Source organism: Perca flavescens, chromosome 2 (assembly GCF_004354835.1).
Source record: "Perca flavescens isolate YP-PL-M2 chromosome 2, PFLA_1.0, whole genome shotgun sequence".
Lineage (NCBI taxonomy): Eukaryota > Metazoa > Chordata > Actinopteri > Perciformes > Percidae > Perca > Perca flavescens.
In genome coordinates, this window is record NC_041332.1 from 24432570 (window position 1) to 24452281 (window position 19712).

Below are 19712 nucleotides of genomic sequence, written 5' to 3' on the forward strand. Positions count from 1 at the left end.
ACAAATACATACAAATGTGCATGCAAAAACATACCAGCATTTGTAGAAAAAAAAAGATAGAAAACAAAAGAGAGATGGACAGTTTGACTGTAAAGGTTTATCATTGTCTATTATTCAGACAAATAGTAAAGACAAATCGGTTGAATGCACATTCTAAACTAATTCTGTGGTTTCATGTGTGAGTCTTCTGGAGGCTCTGGTTAATCTCTAGTTCCTGACTACATGAAGTGTTCATGGTCCACCAGAAAATAAAGCGAGTGAGTATGTCAGCACAAAATGTAAAGGCATTGTCTTGGTTCAAGTTGGCTGTGTTCTGTCACAGTCAAGTTAACACTTGTGGAACACATGTGGAAAGTCACGTCCTTGAGTTATGTAAATACACAGCCCATGTTTATAGATCATAATAATTCTAATAAGAGCAAAGCGTGAACAAAGCAAGTGACACGTTTGTACAGAATGTGCACAGAGATGTTTTTCCTCCTTCGTGTGGCTACTTCTCGTTATATCAAGTGATTAAAAACATAAAGGGGTATTAGCACCCACTCTGACCCTTGGACCCCACCCCCCCAACCGTTCTTTGCCACATGACTAACCCCCCTCCTTGTTGAGTCTGCCAGGTCCAGACCAGTCCAGCTGTGGTACATCTACAATAACTGGGTGTGGAGATTTTTAATGTATGTGCACAGAATAAGTTTAAGAAACTGCATCAGAGCTGAATTCATTTAGAACGGTTATGTAGGAAACATGACGAGTGAGATCACCATCTACCAAGCCAGTTGATACCCATAATGCACGCAGCTCACGCCTCCCTGCCACAATCGTGGATTTATTGGTGTGGAATGAAGGCGAGACACAGAAAGGGGCGGATGTGGTCTTAAGTTTGGATCTGAGAAGGTGTAGGCACACAGAACAAACTGTAGTGCAAACATATGACAAATGAAATATATTTTTGTATTTTAATACTTTTAATAGTGCACTTTGATTAACCTGTACAGAAATAATATTAATAAAAAAGATAAAACATTTGTTCATTTCTGCAACACAAAGCTTAACATTTACAATAAAATAAAATAAAATGGTATGATACAAAACAAACATATATCTGAGGTATAAATATATTTGTTTTAAATTAACTGCAATTGTAATGCGTTATTATTTGGCAGCGACACAGTTATAAAGGTACGAACATTTACGAAATGAACAATGGCTTAGCAAATTAATCATACAACTCAACACGAAAAAATGCGCATCCTCAGATTGAAGCGTGAGTTTTATGAATAAAGAAGGTTATGAGGACCTAAATCTCTTACTTCTTTTTAAACACTGCCAAGACAGTACAGAGAAAGAAGCCTACACAAAGACCGTTTTCCTTCCTTTGAAACCTCACAAACATTCAATCTGCCCAGTTCTTCACAGTAAAACCTGTAAAATCTCCACCTTTATAAAAGGACCATTTTTCTCATCTTTTTTAGGACTAGCCAAAGGTTTTTGTTGCAAGTTAGAACAGTACATTGCTTTTTCTGTTCTCATGTACATCCAAATAATTGTGAAATCTGTATTTCTTTTTTTTTTAAACGTATACAAGTGATCTGGCCTAAAACAATGAAAGAAAAAGCAAACTGACTGTGCTCTTAACAACAACTTAATATGAAAAAGCTACTTGTTTTAGCTTTTTTTTTTATTTGGTCCATTATTGTGGATGTGTTGGTCTTAAATTCTAGCTTTGTTGGTGTGATCCTGTAAAATATGTAACGTTCTCTGTCTCTAAAACTAAGCCTCAGTCACAAACAAAAAGTTCCTGATGAGCTCTAACTAATAAATTGGCTTTTTGTACTGTGCCTTGTTCCTAGCATGGAACAAGGCACAGTACAAAAAGCCAATTTATCAGTAGTAGCAGTAACTAATCATCAACAACAAAAGGAGGAGACATCTATTTGTATGTTAGTAGTAAATGAGGCTGTTTCTTTGATCGTTCCTTCTCTTTTTGGTGAGCCAGCCACCGATTCCTGTCTTCTCCTTCCTCTACTGAAACACTAAAACCCTGCCTGTCATCTCGCTATATCCCGTCTATTGTCTCTACTCACTCTGCATATAACCAGCACATTCACATCTTTCTTCACCCATGGATTCATCAATCAAATGACCACAATATTGTCTACTGTTCCTCCTGTGCCTTGCTGTAACAGGATACAAAAGGATAGAGGCAACACAAGATGGACACAAACCGTTACTGTGAACAGAATACTGTATGTACACATTATGCTGCCACTGGAAACCAGTGTGAGGAATATGTATTTATTAACTGTTTGTTGCTTTGAACACTCATGCACACACGCACACGCACACACACACAAGCACACACACCGTTGCTTCTCAGAAGCAATAGCACCCTTTGGATAAAGTTTAAACCTCACATCCTGCATCAGCGACATCATGTTCTTTGGCCCAAATAAATGTTTGTGTGACACGAGTCCTCTTGGCACACTAAGAGCCCCAACAGAAAAGTTTTAAACAATAACATCAGTCTGTCAGAGCAACAAAAAGTCCTTCAATCCAGGATCCAGGATTTGTCCTTTAAAAGTGAGTGTTAAGAGGCTCGGACCCCATCTACCTCTGCTAATAATGGGTGGAATGAGTCATTCTGTAGGATCCAAATTATGGTCCAAAGGAGCTGTCGAGTCTGTTGTTGCCCAGATTGCACACTGCGTTCTCATTTGTCTATGGGCACGGTGAATGAGTCACGTATCCGTGCCACCTCAGCAGCGCACAAGTGTCCATACAGTTTGTTGTACCACTCTGGGAAACGACCCCTGAGAAAAAGCCAAAAGAGACGTGTTAGCTAATCGTGTCACCGGCTAAAAGAAAATGAAAGACCACAAAGCTAGGACTTAATGTAATCTCCAAATGGTCTTTGCTCTTGTCAGTAATTCACTTACCTGCAGTCGTTCCTGGAAATATGTGTCAGTCTGGATTTGTTGGTTCCACAGGACTCGATGAAGTAGCGTGAGGTGAGGACATTGGCCCGAACGCCTACAACAGGTGCGCCTTCATGTTCCACAGACGTACACACCAGTGCACACGCTCCCTTTGGCAGGTCTGTTACCCATGTTCTGGTAGAGGAAGAAAAACATTTGGAATAAAAAAAAAAAAGACCTTAAATTAGAGCAAAACATCACAACAAGATGAAGCCAAAGAGAGAAGTGAGACAGACAGGGAGGAAGAGAAGGAAAATGGGCTTATGTCTACCTCAGCACCAGGTGGTCTCTGGTGGGATGTGGAGCCATGGTGTTCCTGACATACTGATAGACCTCCGTCCTCTCATCCAGGGTCTCCACCACCCGGCTCTCCAGCAGGTCCTCGTCCCAGTAGCCCTGCTCCCGCAGCACTCGCGTCAGAACCTCCTCGGGACTCGCAGGCACCTCCACGGTCACCTTCCACAGCCGCAGTGGGAAGCCATCGTGCACCTGAAGAAACACATGGAGAGACCTGACAACTTAACAGGCAGTTCTTTTTTTTAAATGCTAATTAGTTTTGCTCCATTTTATGTCTTTTTTGATAGGCGAAAGCAGAGGGATGACAGGAAATGAAGGGAGAGGGAAAGTGGTAATGATGACAAATGTCAGTGCTTCAGCACCACGCCTGAAGCTAGACCTGGCCTATATTTAAGTGTTATCATTTCCCTCCATTTAAGTGTATTGTGATAACATTCTTACATTCAAAAAAGGATGTTTCAGAGTTGTGAATGATTTGACTTTATCGGAATCTGTCACAATGTCAGATGTTAAATACTTGAGATGAAGTATGTTCTTTTTATGCACAACAGTCAGGCTGTGTTTCAAAACCTCCCAATGGCCTTTAGCCAAAACAGCTGCTTCGTTCTGCCGTCAGATGATAAAGAACACTCTGCGCCTTGTGACTCTCAAACTGGGGAAAAGATAAACCTCATACAGGGCCCTTGCACACTAGATACAGGAAATGTAGGCCTGGGATAATGGTGAGGTTGTGTATGTTTGTGTGTGTGTGTGTGTGTGTGTGTGTCTATGTCAGGCTGATGTCATTCTGGGATAGAGTCCAGTACTGGGATGGGAATGCGAAGTCAGGGGCCAGGCCAGTTTCACACGGATGTGTTTCTATACAGGAAACTCTAACTGCTGGTTTTCCACTCGATATTTAGAGAGGCGGGAGGGAGGGAGGGAAAGGCCGACACGAAGAGAGAAGGAGAAGACAGGAAACACAGATAGTTGAAAAGACAGCGTGTGATCCACGAATGGTGGCTTGTTTACACACTAAAGACAGATTGACTGATGATCTGTTTTTTTCTCTCATTAATTCATCGTTCATGAATCCCTCTGCCACAAACAAACACACTGGAAGAAAGCAGCCACGTGGACTGAACAGATGAGACAGTATTTGTCTTTCTAAAATGAACTATAGCGAGCTGACGAATAAACAAGTGGGCTTACCTTCCTGCAGGCCAGCTCAACATGCTCGGGTGTGGAGCAGCTGTCGTAACCTTTAAACTTGTCCTTGGCGTCTTTGAGGAGGGCGTCTAAGCTGTTCTGGAGGTAGGCCCTGTACCCCCCCTGCCCGGCCTCTTCCCCGGCGAGGTCCTCCAGCCGTCGCGGCAGCAGCGCCTGCTCCACATAAGAGTTCCTGCAGCGATTCATCTCCTCTGGGATCTGTGGGAAAGGAGGACGATGAGGGTCAGGCCTCACCTTTCCATTGTGTTGCTGGAACCGCCAGGGTGCATGATGGTTAAATGTGTTTGATTTGAAAAATTTTATTTGGATTTTGTTTAAGAAGGGAGAATGATTTGATTTATTTGTAAGCCTTTTGGGTCCTTTGATGTCCTATGATAAGAGTGATCAGCACTAAGTCTCTACTTAATGTTTTGTGTTTGTCAGGCATCCCCACCCTGATTACATTAATACCCCTTAATTAATGGAAAACTGTATTAAGCATAGCTTGAATAAGGATAGAAACACACCACATCCTAATTTCATCTTCTTGTTTTCTCATTCTTTCTTTCTCTCGGTCTGATTGTATGTGTCATCTTTCAGGTTTAATTGAACACTCACAATATTTCAGTCTAAGAAAAGGATTTCATTAGATAAGAAAAGGCTTGTTGAAATTAAGGCAAATTACTGTTAGTTATTTCATAGGCCATCCTCCTTCCTACGAACTTCCGCAAGAAAATACAGATCTAATTAAAGAAAATAATTTGGGAGGTAATTGAGTTAACTTGTTGTGTGATGTGGCCATGACAGGAAGCCAGGAAGTGATCTAATCAAACATAACACTAATGATCCACAGTATGCAGCCTCTTAGGATTTACTGTCGCATGTCAGAGAAGACTGCACTGGGCTGAGCAAAGCTTGAGGCGGAATGGGATTGAAATTGGATTAGTAACAGTGTACTGTAGTTTGCTGATTATTTCCTGTTCATCCATTCAAATGCTCTCCTAGTGGACACACAGAACCACACTAGACGGGGTGGATTCATGGGTTTGCAGCTTTTGTGGGACTATGCTGTATTTTAACTTCTTTCACCAATTCTTGAGTTTGGATTAAATGGACAGAGACGTAAAATTAAGTCCAGTTCTGCACAATGGGGGCTTTTAAAATGGTTGGCACATTTACTTTTTGTAATCATAACATTGCTTGAGCAAATGACAGCATGAATTGCATCAACGAGTTATGTAACTTGGACTGTGTTTGTTTACAGGACAAACACAGGGAGACAAGGTGTTTGGCAATGATGCGGTACAGTGAACCAGTGGTGACATTCGTTCTGTCAGCAAACAGTTTGCCAAGTGTATCTCGATCAGTAAACCATTCTGAATGTATCTTTGTATGCGATATCTTGAGCTTTTCATTTTCATGTAAACTTCAACTTTAAAAGTAAGCATTCAGCTCCAGTGTTGTTAACTACTGACCCGAAAGAGTTTGCTGCACTCCTGGATCATGTGTGCCAGGCCGTGAGTGGCAGCCAGGTTCTCATTCAGGTCTCTCTGGTCCGGCTTTCCCAGTGTCGGCTTCCTGTTCATCACCCTTTAACCAGAGGAGAGGGGAGAAGAGGAGGACAAGATTAGGAACAGCATCCATCATCCAGACAGTGGACGTAAGAGAGGGCCTGGGGTTGAGGGTGGAAAGAAAGAACACGTTTTGCCTTGTACACCTGATGAACCCTCTTCTGGCTAAACGTGGGACAAAAATAATGTGTTTCTTAATTGGGTGAAGATGTTTATGTAACCTCGCTATTTCCTCTGTCTCTCTCCCTTCCTCCCCTCTCAAGCTTTGCTCTCTCCCCTTTCCGTCTTTATCCTCCATCTACAGTATCCGGCTCTTTTGTTTCTTTAGACTGACCCTTTCCTGTTTTGAGAATGTACAGCATATTACATGTTATGCAAGCTGCTAATACAATAACTGTGTCAGTGATGGCAATTAAAAAAAAGAAGCAATGACATAGTTAAAAGGAGATGGTTACAGTGGCGTAGAGATACACACACACACACACACCTTGGCGATGAGCTCTCCTTGCGGCGCAGGGTGTTGAGGTGGAAAAGGGACGGGGCCAGGCACACAGCCAGGTTGGTGGGAGTCATCTGGTTCTCGGACACGCTGGCCGTCACGTCACTTAGCAGACACAGCAGCGTCCGCAGGGCCTCGCGATTCTCATCGGGCAGCAGCAGCACGGCAGCACGCGCTGCCTGCAGACGGAGCTCTTTAGGCATGTCTGGAGAGGAAGAGGAGAGGATGTCATGGCTCGTTTTTTTTATATTACATGCAGAAAACGACTAATAAACACTGGCATGCTACATGATGTCACATTTTTTGTGTCCATTGGGAAGCAGTTTGTATGGGGCTTCCCTGCGTCTGCCAGGAATGGGCTATGATGGGATCTGTGTCGACCTGAAATGTGTTATAAATGCCGACGTGTGTGTACATTATATGCTTTATACTTTTTGCACAGGACTGGTTTTGATCTTATACGAACAGTTCCTAATGCAGTTATTAAAATCATAAAGGAACAGAACTTGAGGATATGTCGATGTCAGCAGTGAGTCATAGAAGGATGAACCAATCACACGTATCACCTATTCCACAGGTATTTCCTGCACTCATCTTGTTTGTTTTCTTTTTATCGTTTCACAATTTCTTGCTTCATGGCAGGCAAGCATCTACAGCTCTAAAACAATACCATCTTGTTTATTCCAGCACGGAATCCTCTTACAGATGTGTGGCTGTAAAGGCATGTATTGACTCGAAGATATTCTGTTTATACTTTGAATATATGTTATGTGTGTATTCTTACACTGATAAATCTGGAGGAAGGTCTCAGACAGTTTGCTAGTGAGCAGGGGTTCTGGCAAATCTCTGAAGTACTGCTTCAGCATGTCTGCAACGTCATAGGCTGATTGGCCCTCGTAGTTGACTCCTCCCCCATCGGCGCCGCTCGCCTCGTTCATCTGACGAAGCGCTTGGATACGAGATTTAACGCCTGATTTCCTGAAAAGACCCACCTGGACAAAAAGTGAAGAACAAAGAGAGAAAGAGTGAGATCATGTATACATACACAGAAACCTGATAAGTCAGCTTTGAACTGTAAATCCCTTATTAGTCTCAGTATTACCATGAGTACAATGTTTGATCCTATCATTAAGGCGTATCAAAAATGATTCATGTGGCCAAAGCACATAAAAAAAAATATCTTTTTAAGCTGAAGGATGTTATCATTGAAAAATAATATTCTTGACTTATCCCCAAATCCAGGGCTTACAGTAAACACGGTTACATCACAGCAGATCCTGTTGACTGTATTTACAAGAAGCTCCCATGACACCCAGCCGGCATTCTTGCACTGAATGTTGTGTGGGACCTCATCAGTGGCCTTTTAAGGCTGTATGAAATGGCAATGTTGGGGAGGAAAAGAGAAAAAAGGCCGTTGGCTTGTCTAGCCTGAAAATTTTCCATTAGCCTTCACCACTTTTAAACAGAGGTGCCTTGTCTTGCTTTCAAAAGAACACCATCACTCTGTTTTGCCCTAAGTTATAACTATTTTCTCCTTACTCCCGCTTTCTGTCCTTTAGGAACACACACACACACACACACACACACACACACACACACACACACACACACACACACACACACACACACACACACACACACACACACACACACACACACAAACAGACAGACACAGGTGACTTAACAGCTGCACATTTTGACTCTCTCCAGACCTCCTATGTGACAAAGAGAGGAGAGAAAGAAACTGTATACACATACTGACTAAGTGGGTATCAGGTTTTTTTTTTCCAATTCACTGCTCCATCTTGTGTAACACCCAGTTAAAAAAATCAGGGATGATTATTTGCCTGATTGTAGATGTCCTAAAATTGAAATATGTGACTCCAGTAGCTTAAAGAAAAAGCTTTTTCTCTTAGTTGTGGAAGCCTAAAGCTAAATGACATGACTGGCAGGGACTTTGACGGTATATGTACACTGCAATTACATTATATGCACAAGTTTATATACAAATCTGTCCACATGTGTGTGTTTATTTGTGTACTTTATGTTACCTGGTCGAGGCACTGGCTGCGTAAATAGCGCATGGCCTGCTGAATGCCCTGAGGGAGGGGCTGGCCTGTCCGCTGGACGATGACTTGTAGTGGCACACCGAACACATTCCTGTCTTTGTAGTCACGCACCTTGATCCGCTTCATAAACTTTGGCACAGCCCTGCAACATACACACACAAGAAAAGAAAACCCATCTCATCAATATTTGCTACATATTGCCTTTATAGAATTTAACAATTTAGTTGTAAAAGGATTTCTTTAAAAAAGGTCAAAAAAGTCGTGACATGTCTACATTCTTACTAGGTCTTATTTGAAGAACCTACTTTGTTATCAACAACACGTCTTACAATAATCAGGATGAAACAGCTCTGCAGAAGAAGAACACCAACAGACATTACAAATTAGGATTCATCACAATCTCAGACATATTTCAAATGGCTGTAGTTTAGTTCAGATTGAATGTAAAACCCTGCAAGTCCAAATCACATCACTACTAATACTAATGAATTAGCCTGGCTACTAAAATGTGTGTGTGTTATGTGTGTGCAAGCAGGAAACCAGGCAGCTGTAGATGCCTGTCTATAGGTTTATGAGAGGGGTGAGGGGAGAATAGAGGAGGGGGAGTAGGATGTACGGACGGGTGTTAAAAGGGGAGGATCCTACTGATTTATACATCCGCAAAAAGTGTCTGTCCCACTTTGTTACTCTGTGTGTATGTGTGTCTGTGTGTGTGTGTATGTACGCACTTGGGTGCAAGTGAACATCAAGTCTATAACCACAAACCCCAGAGTTGAAGCATGCAACTCTGACTGTTTTACAAGAATACACCCACAGATTTATGGCTGTGTGTATCTATCTGCATGGGTGCGAGTGTGTTTAGCAGGGAGACGCTATGCGTGACTCAGGACAAGCTCGTCTTTGTAAGAGCAGCCGTTCACAAGAATCTGAGCGCTTCTCAGAACCACAGTTTGGCAAAAATGGAAAGGGAGCATATTATGATCCCGGCCCGGAATTCTGAATATGTGTGGGCCTCCAGCGGCCAACAAGTGGCCTCTGTCTTTCAGTGAGTGCCAGCCTGTCATAAGACTGTCATAACGCCTTCTATTCCTGTCCAAGGAAGGGCTTGGGTAGAAGAAACAGGGGAAGTGGAAAAACACAAGAAAATGATGCAATAATTTTCCTTATTAGACCTTATAAAAGAGTATAAAACTTTCTTAAGATGTTTAAAAAAAGGTAATACTGTGTACAATGTTTTTGTATTACATATATTTGACTGTGAAGAATGTCCAGTAATCTATTGTTTGGTCAACAAAGTTAAGTCTTGTTTACGTATGTTGTATTTTGTTTTTCGTTTAGGGCTTCCCTTTCAAACAACCTATCTACTTCTCCCCAGTATTTGACTTCAGCAGAGATACAGCCGAAAAGAGAAGGCAGAAGTAAAGTTGGAAGCGACTTTAAAATCCCTTAAGCATATACAGTAACAAGGAGGATATTAGGTGCCATTGGATTATCATGAGCAGCATATAAAGTGAGGTCAGACTGATCAGTCTAGAAGTGATAGAGAGAAGTTAGTGGTTGAGGACAGATCTTTCCAGCCTCCAGGTCTCGTAACACCATGCGTGTGAACTGCCATGATTGCCCTGTTGAGAAAAAGACAATGTACGCCCCTTCCCGGCAATTATGGGCCTGGGAAAAGAATGTGTAACCCAACCTCTGTGGACAGCCGTCACCACACTATACAACAACCTGCAGATGGTAGGGATCGGGAGACGGGTGGGATGGACGGGTAGCAGTTGGATGGATGGATGGATGAATGGATAAATTCAAGGGCATCGCTTACGAGGAACAATTAGCCAGCGAAGGCATTTCGCATAAAAAAAAAAACAAGCTTTAAAATATCGTGTGTGTGTGTGTGTCGAACAATCGCTGTACGAAATCCCCTTCTCGTCAAACCTCCCTGTGTCCCTTACACAAGCATTTCATTTTCCTCTAGTCCACTCACCAGCTAAAGCCATGTTTGTTTGTAGGGGTGTGTCTCTCCAGCAGAGCAGTGAGCTGCAGCAGGGAGAGCTTCTGGAGTAGATTCATCTGTAGCACAGACTGGCAGCTAATCTGGAGCTGGGCCGAGGCCAAGCTGGGCCGGTGGGAGTTCTGGAAGCTCGGCCAGCGGAGTTTCTGTGGTCTGGAGTACATACAGGGAAAGAGAAGGAGAAAGCACAAATTGAGATGCGATTGAAAAAAAAAGAGCAGTTTAACTCTTGGGATCTGCATCATGCTTTTGTGTACGTACAAAATAACACAAAGCCACACACAGTATTTTGTATGTGCCAAGTGATCAGTTTAAGGATTACAGGGATTTATGTACACATTAATCAAGAGACTGTCTTAAAGACTTAAAAACTCGTACTCCCCCCCAAATGTAATTCTGCCTATGGATTCCTAAAGGGACAACAACAGTCCCCATGGAGACCAAGCAGCATTCCATAGAGTATCCAGCACCATTACGTAAGGTGAGAAGTCTCAGCGTGTCCCTGTTTATCTTTTGCTGTCACTTTCTATAGAAAACCCTTTGTTGTTGGTGCCTCAGTGTTTGTCTTACTATTGTCCATGCATTTAAGTAATGTTTGGCAGGTTTAACAGAAAAGACCACTAAAAGCATGAGCTTGAATTTTTTTCTCTGTTAAAGGATCATTTCACCCAAACCGCAAAAAGTAATATAAAAAGTTATATAAAAGTAGCTTTTCATTGGAACTACTTTCTACAGAAGAAAAAGTCACTATGAAAAAGATCGTGAGTAAAGTTCTTTTAATGCTGTGAGCACCAAAAAGACAATTTAATTCACCTCCATTATTATAGGGTGGAGGCTAGATACCATGAGTGGTAGGTGAGAATAATAATAAATAAATTAAAAACGGTATATTTGAGTGAAGCGACTGTTTAATGGTGACACTGACCTGCTTGTTCTGGTTAGAGATGCCCCGACACCAGAATCTCTTCTCTCTCTCATCCCTTCCTCTCCCTCTCCCAGCGGGTTTCCTGTGCTGTCTTGGTCACTTCCGTTCTCCGTCTCCTCCAGCCGGTTCTGCAGAGGAGAGGACGGGCACGGGGAGGCTGAGTCCAGTGCTGAATCGGAGTCTCCCTCTTCCTCTTCGTCTTCCTCCTCCTCTTCGCCGGCCACAGCCTCTGACCAGGCATTAACAAACCGCTGCAGGCCGCTGACGTGTTGCAGCACTTGCTCCAGTTTGCGTTCATCCCCCTCCTCCTCCTCCTCCTCTCCCTCCTCCTCCCTCTCAGTGTAGGGGACGTTGTCATAAAAACTGAGCCGGCTGTCAACGGAGCCTGAAGAGCAACGACGCTGGCGTCTACTTTGCCGCCCCCTGAGGATCACCGAGTTCCCGTTATCATTCCCATTGTTAACGCGTGAACTCCCGTCCTGCAGGGCTTTGGGGAAGGTTCCAGGCTTGTGACCTTCTGGTAAGTAGAAGAAGATCATGCCCCCCTCTCCCTCCTCTTCCTCTTCTTCCGCTTGTTTGCTATTGTCTCGAACACTGCAGTTGTTCCTGCGGTTCTGCTCGTCAATTGTCATCCCATTACTAGCTTGGCAGGGGATAGGGGGCGCGGATTTGGGTGGGGACGTTGGCGGTCGATCTGAAGCTTGTTGGGGAATGCTGAAAGGATCGAAACCCTCCAAATACATTCCTCCTCTTTTACTAGAGCCTGCCGCTATGCTGTGGCTGCGAGCGCGAGTCACTGGGCTCGGTGTGCTTACAGCACTTCCACTGCTAGCTTCGGACTGGCTGCTCCCAGTACTTCCAGTGCTGCCGTTGCTGGTCTGAGTGGAGTAGGATACCGAGCGATTCCGGTTAAGTGTCATAGTCTGAGTGGGATTGCGGTGGTGATTGAGGTTCTGGTTGAGGTTGATACTGGCGATGTCCACACAGTTGAGACTCTGCAGCTTGTCATCATCCAGACCCTCTTTGATGACAGGGCCACTGATTTCTATCTTCCCTCCGCTGGTGCTCCCTTTCTTCTTTCTCTTGGAGGAGGTGCCGCTGCGCAGCCGCAGACTCTCCATCCTCTTGAGAAAGCTCTTTGCTCTTGAGCGTGTGCTTTTGCCGCTGCCACCTCCTCTGTCCAGACTCCCTCCTAGTCCTCCCATCGCTGTTTTAACAACAAAGGTGAACTGTCCGAGCGTCTCCAGGGGCGATGGAGGCATCCCATCAGACAGAGAGTCCTCATTAGCGCATCCTGACCCACCTGTGCCCGAGGACGAACACATGCTAGCAACAGAGCTGGCACGAGTGGCACCAGCGGGTACAGCTTCACTTGTCAGCGTGGCACCATGGCTCTTCTCTTCTCCTCTTCCTCCACTCCCGCTGCTGTGGATGGAGCCCACTTCAGGCTGCTCGCTGAGATCAGTCAGGACACTCTCTGAACTATTGCCTTCACGGAGGGCGAGCTTGCTTTTCTGGGATACTTGGTCCTTGGGGAATGGGGGTGGGGCAGCATCTGTGGGCAGTGTGGAAAAAACCTCCAGCTCCTCCATACGGGACCAGCGCTTGCTGTCCCTTTGGAAGGTCCAGCGGCCACTGATGGCACAAGGCTCGTCCTCATCGGAGTCCTCACTCTGTATAAGGGAGAGGGAAGGGATAAGGGACAGGGAGAAAGAAATAGCAAGAAGAGACGGAAAAAGGAGAGGGAGGGAGAGTAACAGTTAGAGGACATTATGCACCTCTACGTTTTCCATTTCTTTTCCAACATTCCTCACCTTGGTCCAGGAAACTTTCTTGAGTAAGGGAATTTATTTTATAATTGTTGCGCTTGCACTTTGCCTTGTGTGCATTCACGTTCTGTTCCCATTTATCTATCTACCTAATTGTAAACGTAATAAGACAATGCTTTTATGTAACATTATCTTAAACTGAGGTGCTGTGGTAAAGCATATGACTTGATGACTTCCTGGCTCCATGGACAATACATACATAAGACAAAGAAAAAAGTGACCATTACTGGGTCACAGTCAAATGATGCACCTTCACAAAATGCACACACCTCCCCCAGTTTGGTTAATCTATCTCAGGCCCTGGAGGGAGTTCAGTGAATTCCATTATGACCCCCATAGCTCACAGTGCAGCCGGCCAGACTGGGGTCTTTGCCCGCTATAGTCTTTATCCCCTTTGTGTGTGCATATACACTGCTACTGTCAATCCTTATTCCTTATCCATGACAGAAACATACACCCTTTTTCAAACACAAATCAATGTACACACACAAGCTCAAACTGATTCCAAAGGAGACTTCTTCACAGTTCCCAATCACAGTGGAGGACCGAAGCTTATAAAACCAAATGCCAAACTGTAACCACCTCCTTCTCCTCACCTTTTTAAAGCCCTATTTATCATCTGAACTCACCAAAACACAAATACAGGCTTTGAAAGCAATTGGCTGGAGAGGTTTTAAAAGCAATAATCAGAACCCCATTTACAAACATGCAAGGAAATTAGCAGTTCAGAATAAATAATTCCAGTAGAAAAATGATCAAATCCACAAAATCCATGTTCCACTAGTTGAGTGCCAGTGTTCCATTTTCACTGCTCACATGGGCTCCACATACAGGCATCGTTAGTTATATGTTTTGCAGTGGAAACATGATGTAATCTCAAATAAAAATGAACAAAGAGTGTGATCTATCCCTGCTACTTGCAGATTTCTTTTTTTATTAAAGTCAAAAACGTTTAAAGAGGACAAGAGAGACTTTTGTTATGTTGGTTGGAATGCCAGATAACTGCACAGAGTGCAGTGACTGGCCAACCATTTATCAACATATCTTATCCTCAAACCATATTACCACCAAAGCATTCACTGCAATGGTGGGCGCTTTGAACGTCACAAGGAGTTTGCAAAATGAAAACTATTTATTATTACAATTCAACAGATAAAAAGAACAAACCAGAAAGAATGAGAAACAGAGAGATGGAGATTTAAGAGAGAGGGAATGTTAAGACATGAGGAGGTCAATGCATTCCTAAGCTGTCTAAGGAGGGGGTTGTCATCCCACAAAGATGGCAAATAACCTCCTTGACTCCTCTATTCTTGTTGAATCCTGAAATGAAAGGTGACACAGAAAAGGTCATCCTAATGAATACCACCACAGACACAGAACAAGGATGTTACTATGTACCACTTCAGGCCGTTTGGGAATTAAGGTTGATTTGTATAAAAAGAAGCAATTCTTCACACAAAGTGACAGTGGACGTCAGTCTAGACATGTTTACTTGAAAGACACATGATCTAAACTGGGATATTCACAGATTATCCTCCTTTCTTCCAAGGGGCCTGCTTCCTTGAAAGTGAAATCTAATAGTGTGGTGTTACATTTACCTTAACAGCTACTTATAAACATACCGCATTGCACGCACTCAAAAAACCCTTACTAGCGTAATCACAGACAGGAGATGTGTGGAGGTTCGTTCTGCAAGAGTGCCACAAAAGCAGCATACTAATTCCTTTTATGGTGAGCCAGAGTTATGAGGAGGTTTTAGAGAAAGAAGGGGAGCATGCCTTGAGAAGGGGGAGGTCCTGATGAATGCAACCCCTTCATTTAGACATTAAAGCTATCCTCCTTCCCCCTAGGGTCCTCACACCCCACTTGATATAGAAATAAACCCAACAGGTGCCTTCTCATTAAACAAGATGAGAGAAAACACAGCTTTGCCCTGTGGCCGAGAGTGAACTGATGGTTGAGGTGAGGGAATGCAATTGTGGTCAAGGAGACTCGCAAAGGGGCTTTTCAAAAAAGGCGTGGAGTTAACGTGTGTGCATGTTCACTTACTCTTTTTCTTTGCGGTGATATCTCCAGTCTCATTAAAGCGCACTTGTTGAGGGTGTTCAGTCTCCTGCAAACACAAAAACACACAAAACAGCTATTTTAGAAGAAAATAACTCCTGATGATACAGTATTTGGAAACGTCTCAGTAACATGTACTGACAGTTGTATAATGCTAAACGCCCAGGTGAAATCTATAACATGAATGGGTGCACTTTCAGTCTTAAGCATGATTTTACCACACGCATGCACGCACACACGCACACACGCTTGCACACACACACACACACAAACACACACAAACACACACACACACACACACACACACACACACACACACACACACACACACACACACACACACACACACACACACACACACACACACACAGGTTACATTCAAAATGGGCTTAAAATATTCCAGCTGCCTAATTTTTCCTAAAACACAAACCTCTCATCACCAAGAGGATGTATGATGGCAGAATGGATGAAACAGGATGAAAAATGAAGAGGGAAAGAGAAAGACAGAGGGTGAGCTTGGGTGCACCCAGGCTGGCTAATGAGCTGCTGAAGGATAATCTCTACATGAGCGGGAAGAGAATGAGAGGGAGACAGAAAAGGAGAGGGCGAGGAGAATGAAATCTGCTGGAGTGGTGACGAAAACCTGGGGAGGGGACAGAAAGCTTATCCCCCCCAGCCACCTGGAGAAGAGAGGGTGGTGGTGGTGGGGTCCATCCTCTAGAGAGCTTTTAGAGCAGATCATGTAACAATGGAGAGATGAAGGGATGGGAACTGGGGGAGAGTTGGGCGTGTGGGGAGGGGGTAAAAGGCTGCCAAGAGAAGAATCACTCAGATGATAGCTTCCAGATGTATGGAGGGACACCTGCTGTGGTTTATTACTGAGAGGTGGAATTTGATGAAGGTGGCGACTTCATTAAAGAGCCATTACCTCCTCCTCTTATGCTAAATGCAGTATCACAGGAACACCAAATAGGATGCGAATCTCCAATGACACTCACTGCCAATTTGCCCTTTTTCACATACACTGACTAAGATGTCTGGAACTTCATACAAACAAAGCTTTGAAACATTTATTCACCAGTTGTGGGTTAGCAAATGAGGCAGCGTCATAGGTCTCCTCTAACATGAAAAGAAAGACTGTATTTAGAGAGCATTGCGTGATCGTAGCATCCAGCAGTGAAAGGTAGGTTTGAGATTTGTGATACAAAATGACTGGGGTAAACACTATCAGAGAACGAAGAAAAATAAGATAAAGAGGGAATCAGATGTGGACGAAGTAAATGGAGAGAGAAGATACAGAGCATGGCTCCAACGTGCTTATCGTGTCATTCTTTCATCTTATCGGCAACTTTCCAAAGCGTGCCTCCTTTTGAAGTCATGTCCTTATGGTTTCATTTCGGGGGGGAAAATAAGAGAGATTGAAAAAGAATAAGACGAATAAGAAAAATGGCGCATAACATCAAAAGAAAGAGAAAAGCTGTGTGAAAGGTTCAGTATGACTTGTAATCTCACCTGCAGAGAGCCTCAATAGCGTCCCGATCGAGGAAGTCGTGGTCTCTGGTGACTGAAGAGATGTCGATGGGAAACTGGGCATCTAAACAGAGAGGGTCTGATTAGTGTGGGCATCTCCCTGCCGCTGATTGGATCAATGTGTTCAGATAAAACTAAAGATACAATCCCTAGCCTCAAAAACACTGACCCACTCCAACACCCACCAGGGCCTTCCGTCCCCCCCCCACCCCATACAGCCTTCATGAAAAGCTAAAAGAGGAAGTAGCGTCTTAGCCGACCAAACAAACACAGCTGCAGCTTTCAGACCCGGCAGGCAGGGGGGATGTGGAGCACAGAAGGAGAGAACAGGGGATTGATTGAAGAATGACAATAGGTACTCCACCGCTGCTCAGAGGTCCCACTTCCTTTTTTCCTTCTCCTTCTTTCTCCCTAGTCTACCTCATTACAGTAACAGGATCACTTGTTATTCACTGAGTCGCAGCATTAGTAATGGCACACAGTTAAGGTGTGCCTTAAATCATAAAGAATATGCAAACACTGGTCTGGTCAGGATGAGTGAACAGATTTTAAGATGTTTTCTGGAAAGCGTTGGCCCAACCCAAAATGGGAATCTTGCATCTAGACCGCCGGGGGCGAAGTTGATAAGGAAATGCTGCCAGCACCTTAGCTTACTGTACTGAATCAGGCCTATCAGTCTGCTTATCTTTAGTGGGGCAATAGTCTTGATGGCACAGACAATAGATATTGTCCCATGAATAAAAGGGAAGGGAAAATGTGTCAGGCAGCGGAACAAACTCCTACTTCTGTGGAGAAGGCTGCAAGCAACAAACCAGTGAGAATGTAAAATCTGCATAGTGATTGATTATGGTTTGCACTTTTGTCTTGCTGTTTGTGTACGTATAAAAACAGTCTCATCACCTGTGCAGAAACACAATGAGCCTTCCTTTCAAATAGGAAACCTTTCACGGTTAAGTGGCAACAAGCAATGGCCCGTTGACAATGGTAGCTTGGTCCTGCTGTCATCGTCCTGTAGTTACATAAGGGCAACTGGTATGCCCATGGCATACCATAATATTGTTGGGAGTATTTTGGTGAGCGTGTATTTAAAACTCAAGGGTCAGGCAAAGCATTCTTTCTCAACCACGTCTCATTGTATGAGTAACTTGAGAGAAAGAGTTACTAGGTATGTTACATTATAGCTAATGTTTAAAATATAGTGTACCATGGTTTCTATGGTTTATGTGGCTTTTCCTGCATAAGCACAGCAAAGCACTGGTACTAAGGAAAACACACCCTTTACTCCTCAGGAATGTTATGCTGTGTGTGGTATGTATGCATGCACAGGCGCAAGTGTGCATGTTGGTGTTTTGTGTGCTTGACAAATGACATAGTGGTCTTCTGTATGAGTTAAATGACTACCACTCGCATGTATAAGAAAAATGAACAAGGTTCTACATTCATGAAATCTTTATTTAATAAAAATTCAAGAAATTGTTTTATTAATTACCTAACATTAGTGGATCTGCCTAACTGACTTTAGTTACGCTTTTTGAGTGTGGTAAGATAACAGCCTTTCAAAAATACTTACAGATCACTGAAGTAACAACATGACTTAATTCCCAGCGTAACCTGGCTTTCTAATACCAGCATCAATTTTCTATCTTCATTATTGCCACATGGGGTGGGAGAGTGGGTTGGATGTCTAACAGGGGTACTTACCTTCATAAAGCTGGGCGTACTGTGGGAACCCTGCTGCTCGGAGCCAGGTACAGGCCTCTTTGGCTTCGATCTCTGCAGAGGAGAAAAGGTGGAAGAAAACAAAAGCGTGTTAGAAGCATGTTAGGTGTTGTGGGAGACACTTCAACTCACCTGAACCGAAAATATAATCAATGTTTATAATAAAATCCTCTGACACAAAGAGTTTTTATCATCACTTAAGCGTCAATTGAAACATCATTCGGAAATAGGTTATCCTGTCAAAATTAAGTAAGTCAAAACTCTGAAACTGAGCGGTCCAGCATGCTAGCAGCTTATCAAATGTAAACCCCTTGACCTTATTAGCTATCTCACACATGGTCACTCTCCTCTCACATGCTTTTAAAGCTAGAGCTCACAGCATCGTTCGTGCAAATTGTGTTAACACCCTGACACGCCAAGTGTGTGCCACTTAAGCTCCTTATCCAGGTAAGGTGGTGGTATTTGTTGTTCACAACAAGATCTACAACAGAAAATGTCTGTCAGGAGCCTTTCCCCATATGACACGACTGTATACATGTATTAAGATATTTTAATGTTTTTACAACACGTCTGCCCTCCAGCTTCTGTTCTCTCATGATGCTAATATGGAAAATTTCAAGAACCTTTGTTGATTAAGATACACGTCAGATGCATGTTTCTCAAGTGTCTGTCGATGCCATTACTAAAGTCAAACATGTTCACAACAGTGCCAGACAAACTCTTCATAAAACACAAGGTGTGACATTTGGGCTTGTTGTGCTAAGTACCGACTGAATGTTGAGGTCCACTGTGTTAGAGGAGCCATGGTGACGTCTCCCAATTAACTGTGAAAGCCCTTTAGCTGACGTATGCCAAATGGCTACCCACACCCCAGCCTCCTCAATTGCCTCATGACCCCCACAGCCAGCGGTTTGTAGAAGGAAGACAGACAGAAATATGTCTCCAGGCTTCTGGGATCTGAATTTACAATGTCCTCTTTAGTGGAATCACAGCAAGTACAAATGTGGCACAACCTTGAGAAAAACTAAAAACTTG

General features: G+C 43.5%; 1 protein-coding gene across 8 annotated transcripts in view; it reads right to left on the reverse strand.

The window, feature by feature from the left end:
* Nucleotides 1-2689: 2689 nt before the first annotated feature.
* Nucleotides 2690-19712, reverse strand: part of dlc1 (DLC1 Rho GTPase activating protein) — a 94508-nt gene continuing 77485 nt past the window's right edge. For all 8 annotated transcript variants that reach the window (XM_028592451.1, XM_028592461.1, XM_028592469.1 and 5 more), the window contains 13 exons: nucleotides 18660-18731; nucleotides 16941-17022; nucleotides 15414-15477; nucleotides 11536-13208; nucleotides 10584-10763; nucleotides 8582-8741; nucleotides 7315-7522; nucleotides 6519-6735; nucleotides 5936-6050; nucleotides 4464-4679; nucleotides 3247-3464; nucleotides 2937-3110; nucleotides 2690-2810 (listed from right to left, as the gene is read on the reverse strand). In XM_028592451.1, the coding sequence (XP_028448252.1) occupies nucleotides 2711-2810; nucleotides 2937-3110; nucleotides 3247-3464; nucleotides 4464-4679; nucleotides 5936-6050; nucleotides 6519-6735; nucleotides 7315-7522; nucleotides 8582-8741; nucleotides 10584-10763; nucleotides 11536-13208; nucleotides 15414-15477; nucleotides 16941-17022; nucleotides 18660-18731 (3479 nt within the window). In that variant the 3' untranslated portion in view covers nucleotides 2690-2710. The remainder of the gene's footprint in view (nucleotides 2811-2936; nucleotides 3111-3246; nucleotides 3465-4463; nucleotides 4680-5935; nucleotides 6051-6518; nucleotides 6736-7314; nucleotides 7523-8581; nucleotides 8742-10583; nucleotides 10764-11535; nucleotides 13209-15413; nucleotides 15478-16940; nucleotides 17023-18659; nucleotides 18732-19712) is intronic.